Source organism: Myxocyprinus asiaticus, chromosome 4 (assembly GCF_019703515.2).
Source record: "Myxocyprinus asiaticus isolate MX2 ecotype Aquarium Trade chromosome 4, UBuf_Myxa_2, whole genome shotgun sequence".
NCBI lineage: Eukaryota > Metazoa > Chordata > Actinopteri > Cypriniformes > Catostomidae > Myxocyprinus > Myxocyprinus asiaticus.
The window spans coordinates 52388491-52411876 of record NC_059347.1 but is presented as its reverse complement, the minus strand read 5'-3'; the positions used below and the strand labels follow the sequence as shown (position 1 = coordinate 52411876).

At 41.2% G+C, this 23386-nt stretch overlaps 1 protein-coding gene across 2 annotated transcripts; it reads right to left on the bottom strand.

The window, feature by feature from the left end:
• Positions 1-260: 260 nt before the first annotated feature.
• On the bottom strand, positions 261-16994 carry LOC127439588 (2-methoxy-6-polyprenyl-1,4-benzoquinol methylase, mitochondrial). 2 transcript variants are annotated; one of them, XM_051695769.1, is made up of 7 exons: positions 16786-16994; positions 8417-8566; positions 7825-8046; positions 7632-7738; positions 7348-7436; positions 3827-3938; positions 261-736 (listed from the first exon to the last, which is right to left on the bottom strand). In XM_051695769.1, the coding sequence occupies exons 1-7, from the start codon at positions 16976-16978 to the stop codon at positions 635-637; spliced, it is 975 nt and encodes a 324-aa protein (XP_051551729.1). In that variant the 5' UTR covers positions 16979-16994; the 3' UTR covers positions 261-634. The 2 variants fall into 2 exon arrangements, with proteins under 2 accessions (XP_051551729.1, XP_051551731.1); XM_051695771.1 differs by lacking the exon at positions 7348-7436 and having other exon boundaries at positions 7636-7738.
• Positions 16995-23386: the final 6392 nt, after the last annotated feature.

The following is a 23386-nucleotide window of genomic DNA, read 5'->3' as shown; positions in this document are numbered from 1 at the left end:
TAAACACTGCATGATCCTCGTGAAGTGGAGTTTTAGTATTGCAATTCTCAGAGGCAACAGGCACAGTAAGTGCTTTGATGGTAAAGGGAAAATTACTGTTCTTGTAAATGATGTGAAATAAGTGGCACACATCAAGTCCAAGCAGTACAAGGAATCACATTATAAGGGTCAGTAATCATTTAATGCACAGAATGTTTTGTCAATTAGAGACTGATGGCAATAAGAGTCACATTATTCATTATTATAAATTACACATGGGATATGATTTAAATATTTTTATTTCAGTTTATTAGGTCAATGTGTGCTTTCCCATGGCCAATAATCAAACACATTGTCCATATTCTCTAAAAACATCACATGTCAGAATTCATTCAAAAAGAAGCTGTTTTAGCGGGTCAAATCTCTTCAAACCCACAACGCTTTAAGATCTCCCTTTTTAACCTAAGCGATTGAAAAGTGTTTCCAAGTAGCAACAGACAATAAATACATGAAGAATGTGCAAAAGGAATTTTCAGTTTCTTTACACACTCAGTGTTCTCATTTTAATTCCTCACCATTGTTTGTAGGACAGCACTCTCTCTTTTAAGTTCATTTGTAGGCAAAAGTGTGCTGACCGCAAAGGGGAGACAAACACTCAGAGCTTGAACCCTGAATGAATGGCAACAATTCCCCCTGTCAGGTTGAAATACTGGACACAGAAGAAGCCGGCACCCTCAATCATTTCTTTGAATGTTTCCTGTGGAAGACAGAATAATGATGTAGAAGGTTTTGTCACAACGCCACTCATAATATGGGCCACACATACAGTAATCCTTTAGAAATCACATTAAGGGTAACATTTATGTTCTATTTAAGGGATTATAAAGGGGTTCATTAATAATTTACAAATGCATTATAAATCATTGATAATGTTGATAATACAACATGCATAAAAATGTTGATTTTCATGTGATACCTGCCAAAAAGTGAGCCATTTTACATTCTCGTACTTGCATATTAACACTAATTCAACTTTAGTAACCTATAAAAATGTACCTTAATGGGACGAGGACACCTGTGAAGCATTTATTAAAGGAATATTTCAGATTCAATGTAAGTTATGCTCAATCAAAAATCGAGGTTACAGTGAGGCACTTACAATGGAAGTGATTGGGGCCAATTTTTGGAGGGTTCAAAGGCAGAAATGTGAAGCTTATTTTATAAAAGCACTTACATTAATTCTTCTGTTAATACTCGTATTATTTGAGCTGTAAAGTTGTTTAAATTGTCATTTTTACAGTTGTTTTAGGGTTTGTTGACATTAAATTGTAAAAATGGATATACTGTAACTACACAGAAAAGGTAAGTGATTTCATCACAATAAAATCATGTTAACACATTGTTAATGTCTTGTGGCTATACTTTTGAAAAAGTGAGTATTTTAGCATTTACATATTGGATGATTAAAAACTGTGGTAATCAACATTATGCCACGAATGCTGACGATTGAGCTTAACTTGTATTGAACCCGGAATATTAAGGAGTTGCCAACATTAGAAATGTACATAAAAGTTCAGTAGATTTAATGGTCAACAGGTTTTATTATGTGATATATGCTGTGAATAAGCATGAGAACGAAGTGTTTTGCAGAAGACTTTGAGCAAATAAATAAGACTAGGTAAAACCATTGTTTTGGTGTCAACGCGACAAGGACAGTGACAACACAAGTGTGTGAAGACATTACAGTAATGGGAAAAAGCGGACAGTGGCAAAATAACAATCCCTTAATTTATTCTCACTATAATAGTCTATTTGGCCAAATTGTGACAAACCATGAATTAGGGCAATTCATGTTTTTGATTAATAATTTATAACATGTACAGGTGCATCTCAATAAATTAGAATATCGTGGAAAAGTTAATTTATTTCAGTAATTCAACTCAAATTGTGAAACTCGTGTATTAAATAAATTCAATGCACACAGACTGAAGTAGTTTAAGTCTTTGTTTCTTTTAATTGTGATGATTTTAGCTCACATTTAACAAAAACCCACCAATTCACTATCTCAAAAAATTAGAATATGGCGACATGCCAATCAGCTAATCAACTCAAAACACCTGCAAAGGTTTCCTGAGCCTTCAAAATGGTCTCTCAGTTTGGTTCACTAGGCTACACAATCATGGGGAAGACTGCTGATCTGACAGTTGTCCAGAAGACAATCATTGACACCCTTCACAAGGAGGGTAAGCCACAAACATTCATTGCCAAAGAAGCTGGCTGTTCACAGAGTGCTGTATCCAAGCATGTTAATAGAAAGTTGAGTGGAAGGAAAAAGTGTGGAAGAAAAAGATGCACAACCAACCAAGAGAACCGCAGCCTTATGATTGTCAAGCAAAATCGATTCAAGAATTTGGGTGAACTTCACAAGGAATGGACTGAGGCTTGGGTCAAGGCATCAAGAGCCACCACACACAGACGTGTCAAGGAATTTGGCTACAGTTGTCGTATTCCTCTTGTTAAGCCACTCCTGAACCACAGACAACGTCAGAGGCGTCTTACCTGGACTAAGGAGAAGAAGAACTGGACTGTTACCCAGTGGTCCAAAGTCCTCTTTTCAGATGAGAGCAAGTTTTGTATTTCATTTGGAAACCAAGGTCCTAGAGTCTGGAGGAAGGGTGGAGAAGCTCATAGCCCAAGTTGCTTGAAGTCCAGTGTTAAGTTTCCACAGTCTGTGATGATTTGGGGTGCAATGTCATCTGCTGGTGTTGGTCCATTGTGTTTTTTGAAAACCAAAGTCACTGCACCCGTTTACCAAGAAATTTTGGAGCACTTCATGCTTCCTTCTGCTGACCAGCTTTTTAAAGATGCTGATTTCATTTTCCAGCAGGATTTGGCACCTGCCCACACTGCCAAAAGCACCAAAAGTTGGTTAAATGACCATGGTGTTGGTGTGCTTGACTGGCCAGCAAACTCACCAGACCTGAACCCCATAGAGAATCTATGGGGTATTGTCAAGAGGACAATGAGAAACAAGAGACCAAAAAATGCAGATGAGCTGAAGGCCACTGTCAAAGAAACCTGGGCTTCCATACCACCTCAGCAGTGCCACAAACTGATCACCTCCATGCCACGCCGAATTGAGGCAGTAATTAAAGCAAAAGGAGCCCCTACCAAGTATTGAGTACATATACAGTAAATGAACATACTTTCCAGAAGGCCAACAATTCACTAAAAATGTTTTTTTTATTGGTCTTATGATGTATTCTAATTTTTTGAGATAGTGAATTGGTGGGTTTTTGTTAAATGTGAGCCAAAATCATCACAATCAAAAGAACCAAAGACTTAAACTACTTCAGTCTGTGTGCATTGAATTTATTTAATACACAAGTTTCACAATTTGAGTCGAATTACTGAAATAAATGAACTTTTCCACGACATTCTAATTTATTGAGATGCACCTGTATAAGTTACTTTGCTAACTATTTGGATGAGAAGTATGAGAGAAAACTTTAAACTTTAAGTCATTTATATGTAGTTATAGCAGCATGTATAGTCATTAAATGAACCTCTTCTTAAACTGTTAACAATGAACCTCTTTATAAACCCTTAATAAAGGGTACATTAATTAATCTGAAATCCCCAAAATTGACCAAATTCTCCTTTTAGAGTAATGCTGACTATCCTAATGCAAAACTTTTGCAAAAATCAAAACCTGCTTGAAGACCTATCACTGCAGGCAAAACATGCAAGACAGACATAAGCAAACTCTGCCTTGTTTATTACTAACATTTTATTGTAGTGGCATCGAATTTATAAAATAGAGAACAAAATGTGGATTTTTTTTTACCTGGTCAGGGAATTTCCGGATGCTCTCCACCAGATACTGGTATGATTTCCAGTCTCCGGCGATCACTTCACCCAACACAGGGATCATCTGAAAACTATACGTGTCATACAGCCTGTAAAAATACCACAAAACATTGAACAATTTACATTAACCATACACTGTGTGTACCAGCTTAAGATCCCCTAAACATCTGGCAATTTTTGTGTGGCAGTATTAGGATTCTAAAAAAAAAAATATATATATATATATATATATATATATATATATATATATATATATATACACACACACACACACACACACACACACACACACACACACACCGATCAGTCACAACATTAAAACCACCTGCCTAATATTGTGTAGGTCCCCCTCGTGCCGCCAAAACAGCACCAACTCGCATCTCAGAATAGCATTCTGAGATGCTATTCTTCTCACCACAATTGTACAGAGCGGTTATCTGAGTTACCGTAGATCTTGTCAGTTTGAACCAGTCTGGCCATTCTCAGTTGACCTCTATCATCAACAAGGCGTTTCACATCAACCATCAGAATGGGGGAAAAATGTGATCTCAATGATTTGGACTGTGGCATGTGGTTGGTGCCAGATGGGCTGGTTTGAGTATTTCTGTAACTGTTGATCTCCTGGGATTTTCACGCACAACAGTCTCTAGAATTTACTCAATTTAGCTGTGGACGGAAATGCCTTGATGAGAGGTGTCAGAGAATGACCAGACTGGTTTGAACTGACAAAGTCTACGGTAACTCGGATAACCGCTCTGTACAATTGTGTTGAGAACAACAGTATCTCAGAATGCTATTCCGAGATGTGGTTTGATGCTGTTTTGGGGACCTACACAATATTAGGCAGGTGGTTTTAATGTTGTGGCACACATACATATATACACACACACAGGTGGCCAAAAGATTGGAATAACGTACAGATTTTGCTCTTATGGAAAGAAATTGTTATTTTTATTCACCAAAGTGGCATTCAACTGATCACAGTGTATAGTTAGGACATTAATAAAGTGAAAAATTACTATTACAATTTGAAAACAAAATTCAGAACTTCTTAAACTACTTCAAAGAGTTCTCATCAAAAAAATCCTCCATGTGCAGCAATGACAGCTTTGCAGATCCTTGGCATTCTAGCTGTCAGTTTGTCCAGATACCCAGGTGACATTTCACCCCATACTTCTTGTAGCACTTGCCATAGATGTGGCTGTCTTGTCAGGCACTCTAGCTGATCCCACAAAAGCTCAATGGGGTTAAGATCCCTAACACTCTTTTCCAATTATCTGTTGTCCAATGTCTGTGTTTCTTTGCATACTCTTAACCTTTTCTTTTTCTGTTTCAAAAGTGGCTTTTTCCTTTGCAATTTTTCCCATAAGGCCAGCACCCCTGAGTCTTCTCTTTACTGTTGTACATGAAACTGATGTTGAGCAGGTAGAATTCAATGAAGCTGTCAGCTGAGGACATGTGAGAGTTCTCAAACTAGAGACTCTGATGTACTTATCCTCTTGTTTAGTTGTACATCTGGCCTTCCACATCTCATTCTGTCCTTGTTAGTCAGTTGTCCTTTGTCTTTGAAATCTGTAGTATACACCTTTGTATGAAATCTTCAGTTTTTTGGCAATTCAAGCATTGTATAGCCTTCATGAATGACGAGTTTCTAGAGAAAGCGGTTTCTTTTTTGCCATTTTTGACTGACGAGTTTCTAGAGAAAGTGGTTTCTTTTTTGCCATTTTTGACCTAATATTGACCTTAAGACATGCCAGTCTATTGCATACCGTGGCAACTCAAAAACAAACACAAAGACAATGTTAAGCTTCATTTAGCGAACCAAATAGCTTTCAGCTGTGTTTGATATAATGGCAAGTGATTTTCTTGTACCAAATTAGCAATTTAGCATTAATACTCAAGGATAAGGTGTTGGAGTGATGGCTGCTGTAAATGGGGCCTGTCTAGATTTGATAAAAAAAAAGAAAAAAAAAAAAAGACTTTTTTCAAATAGTGATGGTGCTGTTTTTTCATCAGTAATGTTTTGACAATACTTTGTGATCAGTTGAATGCCACTTTGGTGAATTAAAGTACCAATTTCCCTTTCGAAAAAGCAAAACCTGTGCATTATAAAACTGTAAACTGTACACTGTAAAATCAAAAGTAACAGTCAGTATCTGGTGTGGCCACCAGCTGCAATAAGTACTGCAGTGCATCTCCTCCTCATGGACTGCACCAGATTTGCCAGTTCTTGCTGTGAGATGTTACTCTTCCACCAAGGCACTTGCAAGTTCCCGGACATTTCTAGGGGGAATGGCCCTAGCCCTCACCCTCCAATCCAACAGGTCCCAGACGTGCTCAATGGGATTGAGATCCAGGCTCTTCGCTGGCCATGGCAGAACACTGACATTCCTGTCTTGCAGGAAATCATGCACAGAACGAGCAGTATGGCTGGTGGCATTGTCATGCTGGAGGGTCATGTCAGGATGAGCCAGCAGGATGGGTACCACATGAGGGAGGAGGATGTCTTCCCTGTAACGCACAGCGTTGAGATTGCCTGCAATGACAACAAACTCAGTCCGATTATGCTATGTTGGACCCTCCAACTCCAAATCGATCACGCTCCATAGTACAGGCCTCGTTGTAACACTCATTCCTTCGACAATAAACGCTAGTCTGACCATCACCCCTGGTGAGACAAAATTGCGACTCGTCAGTGAAGAGCACTTTTTGCCAGTCCTGTCTGGTCCAGCGAAGGTGGGTTTGTGCCCATAGGCGACGTTGTTGCCGGTGATGTCTGGTAAGGACCTTACAACAGGCCTACAAGCCCTCAGTCCAGCCTCTCTCAGCCTATCGCAGACAGTCTGAGCACTGATGGGGGGATTGTGTGTTCCTGGTGTAACTCGGGCAGTTGTTGTTGCCATCATGTACCTGTCCCGCAGGTGTGATATTCGGATGTACCGATCCTGTGCAGGTGTTGTTACACGTGGTCTGCCACTGCGAGGACGATCAGCTGTCCTTCCTGTCTCCCTGTAGCGCTGTCTTCGGCGTCTCAGTACGGACATTGCAATTTATTGTCCTGGCCACATCTGCAGTCCTCATGCCTCCATGCAGCATGACTAAGGTACGTTCACGCAGATGAGCAGGGACCCTGGGCATCTTTCTTTTCGTGTTTTTCAGAGTCAGTAGAAAGGTCTCTTTAGTATCCTAAGTTTTTATAACTATGACCTTAATTGCCTACCGTCTGTAAGCTGTTGTGTCTTAACGACCGTTCCACAGGTGCATGTTCATATGGTTCATTGAACAAGCATGAAAAACATTATTTCAACCCTTTACAATAAAGATCTGTAAAGTTATTTGGATTTTTACAAAATTCTTTAAAATACAGTGTCTTGAAAAAGGGACACTTCTTTTTTTGCTGAGTTTATATATTTTATTACTATTACTTTGTAAAAAAAAACAAAAAAAAAAAAAAACATTATGATAACCAGTAAATGGATTGTAAAGGTTTCCCATGACCTTGCAAGCAGAGGGTTCGACACTTTGCTGAATTCTAAACACAAGAATCTTCCACCTGGTTTAAGGACTCGGAAAGCCTCTTCTAGAGCCTACAGACAGAGACACAATCTCAAATGACATATAATATTCAGTCTATATATATTTGAACAGATGGAGCACTATTAACTGGGTTGCAGAGAAATTCAGGCTAGATTTCCAAGCACACATGAGGACTGAAAGGTATTTCAGTCAAGTATTACTCTGTGTTAAGAAATGTGGAGAAGGAAAGAGTATAAAGTCTTTACTTGCTCTATGTGAGTGACATTTCTGATGCCAAATGCAATAGTGTATAAGTCGAACTGATCGTCATTGAACGGGAGCTCCTCTGCATCACCCACGACCCATGAGAGGCCTGCAAACACAGGACAACAAAACCATATCCTTTGAGTTTTGGTGTCTGGTGCAACGATCAATGTCTGAGGATAAAGGTGACTGTACCTGTGACGATTCCTGCTTTCTCTGCCCTCTGTTTACCGACTTTAAGCATCTCTTTGTTGATGTCACACACCACCGCCCGGGACTGCGGAGGCGCTGCCTCATCTGTCTTATAATGACCGGCAAGGTCCTGCCATGATGGCGATTGATTGGACCGCGCTCTCTGCCTCTGCTGACGATCATACATCGAGCGTGTGTACTCCAGGAAGCGGAAAGAGATGTCACCTAGAGTTGAACAACACAAAGACGGGAACGTATTTACAGTAAAACTTTAATTTCTTCATCACTCTAAAAATCTTTGTCCATGCAGACATCATACACATAGGACACTTTCTTATAAGCTTTGCAAAAATACAATAGATGCCACCTTATATAAAAGAGAGTTTCATCCAAGCACTTAAATGCAGAGAAAAACTATTTAAAAAGTGTTGCTTTCTATGAAAACTTACCTACTATGATAAAATTGAGTCTTTACACAACTTAGCATGGATTAAATCCTTGATATGTACCAAGTTATCTAATAACATACTATACCAAGTGCTCAGACTACAACGAACAGCAAAAGTGTGGAGAAAAGCCAATATCTGTGATTTACCAGTGCCACCAGCTGTGTCCAATAACCGCAGTCCAGGCTGAGGATTCATTATGTGCAGAAGCGTGTCTTTCCAGAGGCGGTGTATTCCCAAACTCATGGCATCATTCATCACGTCATACTTCTTGGCCACACTTTCAAATACCTTATACACTGAGAATTGAAGAAAGAGAGAGAGATGGAAATCTGATGCCTACTGGAACAGGTTTTAGCACACACTAACATAGGTTATAAGTTGAAATGAGACATATTATTAAAATTGAATCATGTTTATTACACAGCTTTCCGGAATACTTGATTCAGATAGGTCCATTGTGGCATTCTGCGGTCAAATAATTAAGTAAAATGACTGAATTTCCTACAAAGCTGTGCTAGAATCATGTCTCTCGTATCATTATTTTCTTCTCACATAATTTAAAATCAAATCAATATTTCACATCTATTTATCTGTTTGCAAACTAGGCAGGTAAATGTACAGTTTACAGTAATTTTGAAACATTTGTAAAAATACTGACCACTCTCATGAGATGAAGACTCCAGTCATATCAGTAACATGATAAAAGCTGTTTTATTCTACATGGAAATGGTCCCCTAATGGGGGCTGCCATGTTAAGATCACATGACCCCCTTGTTATTGGACAGTTATGGAATCATGGCTGACTGTGAATCGTCTCGGTTATGTACATAACCTCGGTTCCCTGGGATGAAGGGAACGACAATGCGTTCTGCTAACGCATATGGGGAGTGTCCTTCTACACGACCTAGTTGAAACTCCTTCTACAATAATGCCAACTTCTAATATTGGCTATGGTGTTTGAGCCCCGCCCTTTTAGGCGCAAAGCTGTCCACTATAAAAGCAGGCGCGCAAACACCATTCCTCCGAATTTTCTGACTGAGGGACATAGAGCGCATCACTCGCACCTCAAAGAACTCGGAGTCTTGTAGTGCGGCCAGCATTCACAATGTCTCATTCCCAGGGTTGGGAGGGTTCCTTTTGAAATGTATTCCACCTCAGATTACAGAATACATGCTGTAAAATGTAAATTGTAATGTATTCCGTTAGATTACTCAAGGTCAGTAACGTATTCTTATTTCTTTAGCACTGGTAGATTTTTTTTCACTTGTTTGACTATAAAAACTCTGCCAGTACAGTAAGACAAAATACACGTTAAAAATACATTCTCTGAAAAATCTAAATATCTTATGCAGTGTTTTAAAACGAGATAAATCAAACTGATCTTGTTTTAAGGTTTTTTAGATATTTTTACAGGAAAATAATACAAAAATTATTATTAAGACTAATATTTTTGCCCTAATATCAAAGGTCTTACTAGAAAAAAGAAAATATGATCCAATGTTAATTTTCTTGATAAAAAAAAATATGATCATGCCTGGTAACATGTGCATGTAAAATGGCTAGAAATAACATTTTAGCTTAGCATAAAGCTGACAATTTACACAAGGTTTATTTATATTTCTTCAGCTCCAAACTTACTTCAAACTTCTCTGTCTGCTCGTATGAATGTAACACATCATAAAGTGTTTCACCGCTGTTCAAATGCACTTTGGATCGCATCATTTATATGTATAAATGTTTTCCATCTGAAAGGACTAAATATTAAATGAAACAAATGACAATAAAATGCAAAGTAATCTCTTCAGTAATCAAAATACTTTTTGAATGTAACTGTATTCTAATTACCAATGATTTAAATTGTAACTGTAGTGGAATACAGTTACTTATATTTTGTATTTTAAATACGTAATCCCGTTACATGTATTTCGTTCTGCTAACGGATATGGGGAACAGAGTCCCATCATGTCGTGCTACATGACATAACCTTCCAGAGAGGAAACATGACACCGCAGTCCTGTGGGATGGCAACCAACATGAGTATGCCGCAAGTGAGTGATACTCATGTTGGGCCAGGAGGGGACCACTCAGAATGGATATGAACTATAGTCATATAGTATGAATTAAAACCTTCACAAACCCAGTCCCGAAGGAAGTTTTATTTATAATGAAAGTGCTTGTGACTTTATGGGAAATTACAACAGTCTGAATGCAGGTGGTTGTGTAAAATGATGGGGAACCCATACTTAAAAGGTGGGGCATAACAGAGAGACGTTATGTCTAGGTTGTAAAACCTTGCGAATGTGTTTTGAGAAGACCATACTGCTGCAAAACATATGTCTTGTAAAGACACACCGTTCATTCATGCCCATGAGGAGGCCATGCCTCTTGTTGAGTGTGCTTTAACACCAATTGGGTGAGTGTTTTTACGGGACTGAAGCCGGCTGAGGTGGATTTAACCATCTTGCTACTTAGAGGAACTTTGAGTAAATCAAGTTTCCTATAGTGGCGCTGGCTTCAGGTGCGTGATACGCAGATATAGTTGCCACATAAACTTTGAGCGTTGACGGAGTGAGTCCTGCATCTAATCGCTCTCGAATAAATATGAGAATTTCAGGTATGGGGCAGTTCACTGGGTCTTTGCCATGCGAAAGACACCAATCAGTGAACACATTCCATTTTAGCGCATAGAGGCATCTCGTGGATGGCGCTCTGGCCTGTAAAATGGTGTTTATAACTGAATGTGTAAGTTCTGGCACATTTAGCGTGCTCCGTTTAGGGGCCACAAATGCAGGTTCCACAGCTTGGGCTGGGGATGCCAGATTGTGCCTTGCACCTGAGAGAGGAGATCCCTCTGCAGTATTGCCCATGGCGAGCCGTCCAAAATCTCTATCGGAAACCATGACTGATTGGGCCACTTGGGTGCAACCAATAGAAATCGCTTCCTTGTCCTCTCAGGCTTTGCATATGACAGAGTGGAGGCTGCACACTGGGGGAAATGCATATGTGTGTTTCGCAGGCCATTTATGGGCCAGTGCGTCCGCTCCCAGCTGGGCTTGGGACTTCGAGTACCAGAGGGGACAGTGGCCGTTCTCCACTGAGGAAAATAGATTGATTTCCGCTTTGCCGAATATTTCCCAAATCCTATGGACAGTCTGAGGATGAAGTCTCTATTCGCCCGGTATCACATCTTAGCGTGACAATCTGTCTGCACCATAATTCAGATGACCTGGACATATGTCGCACTCAGAGAAAGGAAATGACGCTCGCTCCACAGGAGGTGATCAGTCAGTCTCATCAATGGCAGTGAAAGAATTCCGCCTTGGCAGTTTATATATGCCACAACTGTCATGTTGTCTGAGCGAACCAGAACATGACAGTTCGCTATTTCGGACTGAAAAACCTTCAAGGCTAGGAATACAGTCGATAGTTCTGGGTGGTTGATGTGCCACGTGCTCCTCGCACCTGTCCAGGTGCCGAAAGTTGGGCCACACTGCCCCCCTAACCAGTGTTGGAAGCATCCGTGGTCACCACTTTCCACCTGAAAATCTGTCCCAGCATGACACCTCATTGGTAAAAGGCAGGAGCTGTCCAAGGCGCTATAGCAGCTATACAGCGGTGAGATAGTGATGTGCATGCACCCATGGTGCCAAGCATGTCGTGGCACATGCCACCGCCATAACCCCAATGCTTTCTGAAACAGCCCCAGTGGAAGTGTTCTCCCCAGTTTGAACTGAGACAGACACTACAGAATGGCCTGAACACACTCGCTTGTGAGGTGCACCCCTGCACACGGAGTCGAGGCAGACGCACAAAAAGGAGATTTGTTGGCTGGGGAAGAGCGTGCTCTTTGCCCAGTTGTCATTGAGGCCCAAGCTGTTTAGATGTTGAAGCAGTAAGTCTCTGTGCAGGCATAACAGAGTCTCTGATTGGGTCAGTAACAGCCAATCGTTGAGGTAGTTCAAAATGCGCACAGCACTCAGTTTCAAAGGGACAAGAGTCGCATCAATGCACTTTGTGAACGTGCAAGGAGCCAGAGACATTCCGAAGTTTTAATTGATATGCTGTTCCCTCGAACGCAAATCTCAAAAACAAACTGTGATGTTGTACAATTTGGACATGAAAGTACGCATCTTTCAGATCTATTGATGCAAACCAGTCACGTGGGCGGACGTGTGATAGGATCCGTTTCCAAGTAATCATTTTGAATGGGTGCTTTGCAAGTGTACGATTCAAATGTCTCAGATCTAGGATTGGCCGAAGCCCGCCGTCTTTCTTTGGGACAAGAAAATAGCAGCTGTAAAGCCCTTTTTTGGGTTGATAATTTAGAACAATCTCTATCAGCTTTTCACGAGGAGATTGTTTATTTTGGCTTGTAACACTGGTCTTCGGATCAAACTGTGGAAGACAGAACGCCATTGAAATGGGGTGGCTGATGTGCAAATTGGATCGTATACCCATGTTCGATTGTTTTTAGCACCCAATCTGAAATACCCGTAAGAGACACTGGAGCATCCAACAGAGCAGCTTTTTCCTTGTCATGCATTTCCGTGAGGGTCAGCCAGATGTATCAATCCAGAACTACCAGGTTGCTCGCTGACTTGCCAATGGCCTGTGCAGTGACTTTTGTGGCATGCAGCGCTAAGTCCGTAGTGGTGCGGAGCTCTTTGAATGTCTCTGGAGACTTTCTCGTCCACTTGCTTGAGGAGCTTGGCTTGAAAGACCTGGAGCACCGCCATCGCGTGGAGTAGAGCCCGAACCGTTATGGGATTTTTGAGACCGATACCGATTTTAGAGAGGGAAAATTCACCAATTACCGATATGGTGGCCGATATATTTAATTTTTGACCTTTTCTATATGGATTTTTCACCAATTTTGCACCGATATGACTATGCAAAGGTACTCAAGGCTGCTTTCTTAAATATTTTTATCAAAGAATATTTGACATTATTATTATACACTGTCAACAAATTCTATGAACACTGAACACTGAGAAAATATGTTAAAAAAATGAACACTGAGAAAATAAAGAATAAATAAAAATACAATAAATAGCTTAAACATCAGTATTACTGTTTAGTATCAGTCAATTGCTGACCATTTAAATAAAGAATAAATAAAAATATAATAAACAGCTAAATAAACATCAGTACTGTATGTTTACTATCAGTCAAATGCTGCCCATTTAAATAAAGAATAAATAAAAATAAATAGCTAAATAAACATCAGTATTACTGTTTAATATCAGTCAAATGCTGAATATATTAATACTACCAAGTCAAGATAAACACATAAGCAGTGGTGTTACACTGTATTCTGTTATACAAGTTCAAGGGAAACTTTCAACAGTGGAAAACCAGACTTCTAAATATTACATTTTATAAATGACATGACTGGAATTGTTCGGTTGAAGGGGGTACCAAACTGTGAATCCTGAACAAAACAGTTTGGTGAATACATGTTCCACTCAGCTGACAACAATGAAAGTAACTGTGTGATTAGCTAGTTAGCTATAAGCTCGTTGCCACGGAGAATAAAAGACGGACATTGTTTATTTGCTTTGCATTGCATCTCACCAACTAGGTAATAACACAGCGTGAAATCAACACTCAACAGACACAATCAACCACCACACCATTGTCTGCTGAGCTCCAAAAAGATGTTCTGATGTTTACCTTTCAATCTGCTACATTACTGACTGCACTGACAAACTATAGCTGGCTAACAGCAAACAGACATGAGTGACATGGTTGTCAGGGACAAGGTTAATGTTATATTAGTTATTTTGAAAAGGGAAAATGATGGGGTCATTATTTATTAAGTTTACAATATGTATTTCACAAACTAATTAACTTACCAAGACGCAGCTCAACTCCGCCCTGTCTGCAGAGCCACAGTCAGCTCAGCTCTGTAAACAATGAAGTTGGAGCACGCTCTGCTGGACAAACTACGTAATGACACCAATTCTAAAGCACTGTTTTCTGCATTTATATGTTCTGAAAAAAAGTTTTCATAATGCCGATACCGATATATCGGTGAAAGGCTAATATCGGACAACCGATATATCGGTCGGGCACTAGCGTGGAGTGCTGAATCAGCTTGGCCTGCCGCTGAGTATGCTCTTCCAGCCAGTGCGGACATCAGTTGGCACGGCTTGGAAGGATGAATGGGGCGTGATTTCCACACCCTGCTACTTGCCGGGCAGAGGTGTGCCACTACCGCCTCCTCCACAGGGGGTAGTTGGGCACAACCTCTCTTCCCTGTGATCCACATTAGAGAATGGAATCACTCCGCGAGCAGGCTGAATAGGGCACGCACCAGGATTTTGACAGTTCATTATGAACTTCAGAGAAGAATGGGGCAGATCTGCGGAACGCGGTCTCTTGACAGCGTCCGGACTGCAGGAATCAGGCGAGATTGTACAGGTTCCTCTGGAGGACACCACTCGAGATCGAGCTCTTCGACTGCCCTTGAAAGGACGCAAAGGATCTCTTTGTCAGTGGTGCATTCACGCTCCTCGTCTTCGCTGGGGGAAGGGGTGGCAGCGTCATCCACTGACAAGGAGATGCTTCACGTCATTTCAAGGACGGTCGAAGAGCTCGATCTCGAGTGGTGTCCACCAGAGGAATCTGTACAATCTCATCTTGATGAATGGTTCCTGCAGTCCAGATGCCGTCAAGCGACCACGAGAGACATGACATCGTCATCATCCACAGAGTTAGAACCGCCGAACGAGATGAAGCTCTGCGCTCCTGCAGAGGGCTGGAGCTCGTCACGTACATAATGTATCGGAAAAGACGTGTTACATGGAGATTGAGGAGCTCGCAGGGCGTGTGTCGGCACGAGGTCCACCTCAAATTCACCCTGCTCGACCTCACGGCCCTGCCGCGCCTCCTCGTGTGTCACAGAAGAGGGGGTGGGAGGGTGCGGGAAGTTGAATCGTCCCTCAGAACGAGGGCGATTCGTGAGAGAAGCGTCTTGAGACTCATGCCCTTGCAGTGAGGGCAGTCTGTCTCCATGAGAGCTGACTCTGCGTGGGCGCAGCCCAGGCAGTGAATGCAGCTCTCATGCTGATCTGATGGCAGGATGTGTCTCTCGCACAAGGAACACTTACGGAATGCATCTTTAAAAAAGACGCAAACACGAAAGAAATAAATATATATATATATTTATAAACACACACACACACACAATAACAATTGCTTATAAGGATACACAACTCCTGCCGAAGCGCTGCGGGGAATCAAGATGCTGAGTGGCCCGTTCACCAGCAAAGCATCAAGTGGCGAGGCAGAGTTGATGTTCTCCGGAGCAGTGCAGGGGAGCGTAGAGTCGAAGCAGTAGAGGGCTTCTAGATGAGAGATGAATCGATGTCTTGAAGAAAATTCTGCCGTGTTTGCACGCCTGCTTTTATGGCGGACAGCTTTGTGCCTAAAAGGGCGGGGCTCAAACACCATAGCCAATATTTGAATATTGGCGTTATTGTAGAAGGGTTTCAACTAGTTTGTGTAGAAGGACACTCTCCATATGCGTTAACAGAACGCAATGTCAAGTGTACGAGTCGTAAGGGAAAGTGAATTTCTACAATGGCATCAGTAACTGAAAACTATTGCGTTTGAATAATGCTGCACCCATGCTCCTAGGTGTCAGTGTAATTCCACAAACAAAAAGTTACTAAATGCACCTTTGATATTGGCAACATGGCTATGTTCTTAAATGTTAATGATATTAGAACACACAACATTTGTCGAGGTCTATCTAAGCTAATAGTGAAAATACTGTCATAAACAGCGATTTTATTACAAATATGAAACGTAAATTGCAGCGCAGGGATGTCTGACGCCGTCTGATTATTGACTAAAATAATCAGGTGATTATAGAAAAGACACAAAAGCAAATCAAAATTATTCAAACCGAACCATTAATACACTACAATTGATATGTCTGCATATAAAATAACTTAATAAAGGAAAGAATTAATAAACTGCTGGACCTTTGGCCATTCTGCCTATATAGGTGTAGAGTTTAGACACAACATTAACCATTCACAACCAAGTGTGCTAGTAAAGATGAATTGCATGTGACTACCCGCTGTTGTCCTTGAAGCAGCAATAACCTCAGTTTATTATGACCTTATTATGGGGCGGGAGAATGGCCTAGGTCCCCAGAGATAACTTTATTTTCTGCTCAGAGGCGCTGCTGTTTCTCGCAGAGGAAAAGCGACCAATGTGAACGTCCAACGCGGCCGCCTCGCTTACGGAGGATGTGTGAACCCAGCGTGAGAACACTTTTAAGTGATGACTTTGGGGGGGTCCACTATTGTGAATAGTTTATGAAGCGGTTTAATCAAACGAACAGCCTTAACGAAACGAACAGCTGAAATGAATCGGACTTCCCAACACTAGTAAAACCGGGCTGCTTGATCTATATACCATGGTACTAGGACACACTTTGGACACACATAGATCTTGTAAAGGTAGTCTGAATGGAGCAATAAACCTAAGTATATTTCCTCACCTCTCTCTGCTTTGTCCTCCTCTGGCACTGTTTCGAAACCAAAGTGTGTACTTTTGCCATCACTGTAGCCGCGACATACTGTGATCCCCGCATTACAGAATGAATGTTTGACTCGACTCCCTAAAACATGATGAATATTTCGCGTGGAATCACCGAGAACTCTGAGGACAAGTGTCCTTATGGAGGTGGCCATCTTTCCGTCAAGTTCACTTGCGTAAACACTGCGTCATAAATACGCGACGAGTTGTAGTTCTGACAGATCTAGCATGGACCACAAACACGCAGACTTATTTTTGTGTTATTTTGTCGGTTAAATAGAGTGGGGTGCTTTCTATTATATGTTCATCTTTTCACACACAAGAAGGCAAAATGCGGCGACAAGTTTTATAAAATTAAGTTTTATTTGAACGTTTATTATGCGTTTTCTACATTGTCCTTTCAACCTTTCCTTAATGTTGGAGTAGTTGACATGAAATACGTTTGGGAAATTAACATTGCCTGCAGTGTGACATGTAATTCTACATCTTAATCTATTCTAAACAATATTTTTGCTAATTAATTTACAATTATTATACATGTAGTTTTTCATGACCATATTAATTGAAATTGAGAGACTATGTGGAATATTTCTACTTTTAAAAAATCATTTGTCACTACATTTTGGATTATTTAAAATGAACCAGTGATTTGAAGAAAAATAAATTATGATCAATTATACCACCTAAAATGTACATTGATATTAGCTGGATATTAGCTATGTATTACTTTTTACATAAAAAAGTACAAATTAACACATAATACATCCTAATGTGTATAAACCAAAACTAGCAAAACATGAATTATAACAATGTTGGGAAGAAATATGCAAGTGCATGTTATGGCTTCTTAGGCATCATAAATGGGTATCACTATATGTAGGAATAACTTTCATGTAAAGTGCTTGTAAACCAAGTCAAGTGGTCAAAGGTGTTAAAAAAAAGGCACACTGCACTAAATATCTATGCACATTGTACAGTATATTTCACAGCAGGCACATTTATAAGCTTTCATCATTACTGGGGAGTCTGGGGCCCATCAAGTACACAATCTATTGTACTATGAAAAAACAGCACCAAAGCATTCATTTCTGGTGATTTTAGGAGCATCATTTCAACATTTTCTTTGTGTTAACACAATTTAATCTATATTTAGGCTATTGTGTCAAATTACTGCATTATTGTTAACTGTCCTTTTTTTTTTATTATTATTATTTTTTCTTTTGCAAATAAAAGAAAAAAAGGAGAATATAATGTTCACTTTTCATAAGAATTTGTCCATCAGTGCTCTCTTCAGTTTGGCAGACCTCTGCACACGCACATGACAGATCTCTCAGAAATGGAACACGATTTTTATTCATGTGAATTTTACTGAAAGTGAAAATGATATAATACTGCATAAATAGAATACAATAAACTAATATTGACCACTACTGTATTAGACAAATTGTATAGTTAAAGTAAGAGTCACTATGTTAAGAAATATATGATCGTTCACTCCTGCGTTTGATGAGAAGCTGGAGTATCACCAGTTGTCATATTATATAAACTTATAATATCACAAGGCTATACTTTATCTAGCAAAATGAATCAAAATAATTACATGTGTAATTCAGTCGGAAACAGGGACAGGTACCTTGCTAAGCCAGTGCTGGTCTATGCCTTGTGAATATTCACCCTCATTGTGATCGAAATAATTTTAAATACACATTGTTAAACCCCTTCTTCATTTTAATTGGATGGAGCAACAGCTCCATGTGTAAATATGCAATGGATATTGTCCAATGTCATCCGCAGAAACTTGTGTAAACTCGTGTGAAAAGTAGTTCCTTATCAATTCAGTTCACTTCACATTGCAGTGAAACGCTTTAGGGAATTCCTTTTCCACAACCTTGTAGAAGCCCTTGTATCATAATGGCAGTCTTATGATTGGCAATGGTGTTTGAGCCCCGCCCTTTTAGGTGTGCATTTGCCCTATATAAGCGGGCGCTCAAACACCATTTCTTCAGAATTTTCTTCCTCTAGACGCATCAGGACGTTCTTCACCTGACTCTCAGCACCTACAGCGAAAGATTCACTCGCCCCTCTAGTGTTCCAGCGAAGAGTTTCTCTTCCTCGCTGCCGGCATCGGGTTCTTTGCTTTATGCAAACACTACATGATTTTAGCCCTGATTTTCCATTCGCCGACAGTTAATGGAGATCGCCGGCAAAAGCCTGAAATCAGGCAAATCGGTGCTCGCTCCCGTGAGCGATGATCGCTATGTGTGAATTTTTAAAGATGCGATCTGGGAGATGCGCCAATGCGTCGCAGATGCCCAAGAGATATTTAGCAGGTTAAATATCTAGACCTGTCTGCGACTCCAAGTCCTGCAGTGTGAATTGTATTTTGACTGGAAATGACATCAGCGACGACCTACAGCCAATAAGAGAGCAAGATACAGTCTTTTTTTCTTCTTTTTCTTTTTAGATTTTCTCACCTTTTCTCCCCCAATTTGGAATGCCCAGTTCCCAATTCACTCTAAGTCCTCGTGGTGGCGTAGTGACTCGCCTCAATCCGGGTGGTGGAAGACGAATCTCAGTTGCCTCTGCATCTGAGACCATCAATCCACGCATCTTATCACGTGGCTTGTTGAGCGCGTTACCGCGGAAACGTAGCGCGTGTGGACCGCTCCAAACCTTTATCAGCAGGGTGTTATGCTGGATCAGGTTTTCAGAAGGAAAGTGGAGACCACGGATGCATCCAACGTGGCTGTCGGCACTTGGAAGGGTGTGAAATGGGCGTGGGACATCAACTGCTTGGAAATGCTAGCTGTCTTCTTGGCTGTGAAGGCTTTCAATTCTGACACAGTGAATCTGATTCGGTCAGACAATATGTCAGTGGTAGCATACATAAATCGCCATGGCGGCACTCGATCGCTACCAATAATGAGCCTGGTGCAATGCCTCCTCATGTGGAGCATGTGCCTTCTCCTCTCCCTGCGTGCAACATATGTTCCGGGCCTTCTGAACTGCGGAGCTGACATGCTGTCACGCCAGGGACTGATGGGGGAATGAAGAATTCATCCTCAGATGGTTCTGAGGATTTGGTAAATGTTCGACAAAGCGGAAGTCGACATATTTGCCTCCGTGGAGACAGCCCACTGCCCTCCATGTCCCAACCCCCTCTGGGGGTGGAAGCCTTGGCCCACAAGTGGCCGACTAAATGCAAATATGCATTTCCCCCTGTATGTCTCCTCCACTCTGCCATCAGCAAAGTCTAAGAGGACAAGGAAACGGTTCTGTTGGTTGCGCCAATATTAGGTGGCTCTCCAAGGAAAGTACTGCTGAGGAGAGATCTGCTCTCTCAAGCGCAGGGTACGATTTGGCATCCCCAACTGGAGCTGTGGAACCTTCACATGGCCCCTGAACAGAGCAAAGCGAACGAGCCGGAATTGGCTCAGTCTGTAATGAACACCATTATGCAGGCTGGAGCGCTGACCACGAGATGCCTCTATGCACTAACATCGCGTGTGTTTGCGGATTGGTGCTCTTGACGCAGCAAAAACCCAGTGATTTGCTCCATAACAGAGATCCTTACATTCCTTCAGAAGCGGTTAGACACAGGTTTACTCCATCAAAGCTTAAGGTCTATGTAGCGACCATCTCCATTGGAATCTGTTGACTTGTATGTGCTCTTTCTAAAGACTGCACCGCTGTTGGCTTTGGTCTCAGTTAAACAGGTTGTTGATATACTGTACAGGCACTGTTGGTTGACAGTTCATGTCTGGAATTCGGTCCAAGGCTTTCGAAAGCCACCATCAAACCCAAAAAATTATACATGCCTAAGGTGATTCGCACGCCCTTTAGGGCTCAGATAATCCACCTAAAAGCTTTCTCTTCTCCACTGTCTAAGTTGGATAAGGAGCAGTTAGCACATTTATTATGTCCCGTGCGGGCATTACACACGAATGTAGAGTGCACCTGCCAGTTTAGACTGTCTGATCAGCTCTTCGTTTGTTATGGAGGATGCACAAAAGGCATGTTCGTTACCAAACAAAGGCTCTCTCACTGGATTGTTGATGCGATCGCTCTTGCTTATGAATCACAGGGCGTGAGATGCCCTATTGGCATAAAAGCACATTCAACTAGAGGCATGGCCTCCTCATGGGCAAACAGTGTATCCGTACATGATATATGCCTTGCAGCAGGATGGTCTTCGCAGATCACATTCGCGAGGTTTTATAACCTAGATGTGGCATCCATCACTTAGCAAGTCTTCTCTGTCTAGAGAGCTTACTATTCCAACATCCAGTGGGTGAGCTCGAGCTCCTTATTATGGGTGGGCTACCTGTTCTAATTTTAATGCAGCTTCCTGTGTAGGCTGCTATTTAATTTACTCCCACTAGAAGTCACAAGCACTTCCAATAGAATAAAATCTCCCTTCCTGCCTCTGGTTATGAAGGGCTTAAATTATTTTGTGTGTATTACATGACTCATATAGATCCTAAGATTAAGATAAACTTCTTGTCTGGTTTTCACCATGTGGGGATATTAATTTTCATATACACTTGAAGACATATGTGACGAGGAGGAGGGCCAGGCCGGCCTGGCTCTGAATTGGGCTAATCAGCAGGGAGGGGATAAAGACGAGCCGGAGGCTCCAGTTCGGGAGAAAGAGAGACACATGTGGCCGCTGTGTGTGTGTGTCTATGTGTTTGTGTTTCAGTTGATTTGAGTTCATTTATTTTATTAAAACTTACATTGACTGTTCAGCCGGTTCCCGCCTCCTCCTTGCCCACCTTATCCCGTTACAACATATTATAATAAGTCACCGCCCGACAGGCCCGTGACCTCTTATACATATTCTTCTAAATGTTTATACCCTGGTACATCTTAGGGTATGACACTACTAGGGGTGTAAATCGGACGTTTCATCACTATATGATCTTGAATCGATTCTCTTGGACTGTGATCCGATATTTGCCGATATGAAGTGTGCCGCGATATGATTCGATTCAGGGGCTGCGGTCAATGTTCTGATATTATGTGCCTATTTTACACAATCAATTAAATTTTTTTGCCCTCAAATGCAACCAAAATATAATTTGATTATTTTATTCAGCTCTCTGTATCCACATTGGAACATTCACAACAAAATAAGGTACTTCAGATGTTGAAAAAAATTATACAGATAAATAATATAAAAAATAAAGTCACACACAAATGATCATCACTCGTTTGATGACAAATTCCAATTCAGAATACTTACATACCCATGACTTGTTTCCAACTGTCCGTGCTATGTATGGTTTTCTTGGCTACAGCTTCCACAGTTGTAATGAAAAATTCTAAAATTTTAGTAAGGGTGTTGATGTGTAGAATAGATGCTGGAGCTGAGCAGGTGTTTCTCTTTCCTGCATTAGTGCCTTTCAGAATGTCGGCATTGTCAAAATGTTTAATATGATGGTTGAACTTCTCCATGGTACTTTGAAATAGCAAATTCTCATGTAAAATTCAAATGGGTCGCAACAATATCGATGGAAGCCCGAATTAATCGCGCATGTGAGCCGCGTTTGTCACGAGAGATCACATTTTAAGGAGTGCCCGGTTGATGCACTTGCACGGATCTTGTCAATGTAGCTCGCATTTCGCGGGAAGCCTGGTTGACGTGTGTGCCCACCGCACAGATAGCAGGGCACAATTTGGCTTCAAAGACCCCGCGCACATCCGTGTCCCACATGAAAAGCATATTTAGCACTCATAAAGTCAAATTAATGTAATAAGGTTGCTTCATCGGCTGACAGAAATGCATAAGGACGTGGCTGACATGAGAGTATTAAAATAAAGGTCTTAAAAAAAATTCTATATCGATATTTACATGTTGTATCGATAACATTCTTTCGACAACGTTGGTCTTTGGATCGATGGATCGATCCAGATCGATGGATCGTTACACCCCTAGATGCTACATAGTGCTGCGTGATGGGACTCCATTCCCCAAAACGTTTCACTGCAATGTCGACATCTCTGGTTACACATGTAAACTCGGTTCCCTGAGATGAAGGGAATGGAGACACTGAAAAACTTGGCCGCACAACTACTTCAGAGTTTCGAGGTACGAGCGATAAGTTCTTATCCCTCAGTCAGAAAATTCTGAAGAAATGGTGTTTGAGCACCCGCTTATATAGGGCAAATGTGTGCATAAAAGGGCGGGGCTCAAACACCATTGCCAATCATAAGATTGCCGTTATGATACAAGGGCTTCAAACTAGGTTGTGGAAAAGGAATTCCCCAAAGCGTTTCACTGCAATGCCTCGTGCCCCCCCTCAGCAGCATTGATCAGCAAGTGTGCCCCCTGAGGCAAAACACGAAAGTGACCATGCATAGAGTCCATAGAGCAGGACTCTTCAACTACTTTATTGCGGGGGCCAGATATCCAGATGAAAATTTGGCAGGGGCCAAAAGTTTTTCCGTATTCATCTTCATTCACTTTCATCACAAGTAACATGTTAATTAAAAACACCCTTAATACTGTGCATTTAATAATATTAAAATAGTCACAGGGTATACTGTATATTGAAATATAA

What these genes read in the sequence shown, in the direction of transcription:
- LOC127439588 (XM_051695769.1), bottom strand. Translation starts at nt 16,978, where the DNA reads ATGGCCACCTCCATAAGGACACTTGTCCTCAGAGTTCTCGGTGATTCC. An exon ending in GAAAGCAGGAATCGTCACAG is followed by an intron (nt 7,739 to 7,824) that starts GTACAGTCACCT and finishes CTGTGTTTGCAG; the next exon opens with GCCTCTCATGGGTCGTGGGT. An exon ending in ATGTCACTCACATAGAGCAA is followed by an intron (nt 7,437 to 7,631) that starts GTAAAGACTTTA and finishes CTCTGTCTGTAG; the next exon opens with GCTCTAGAAGAGGCTTTCCG.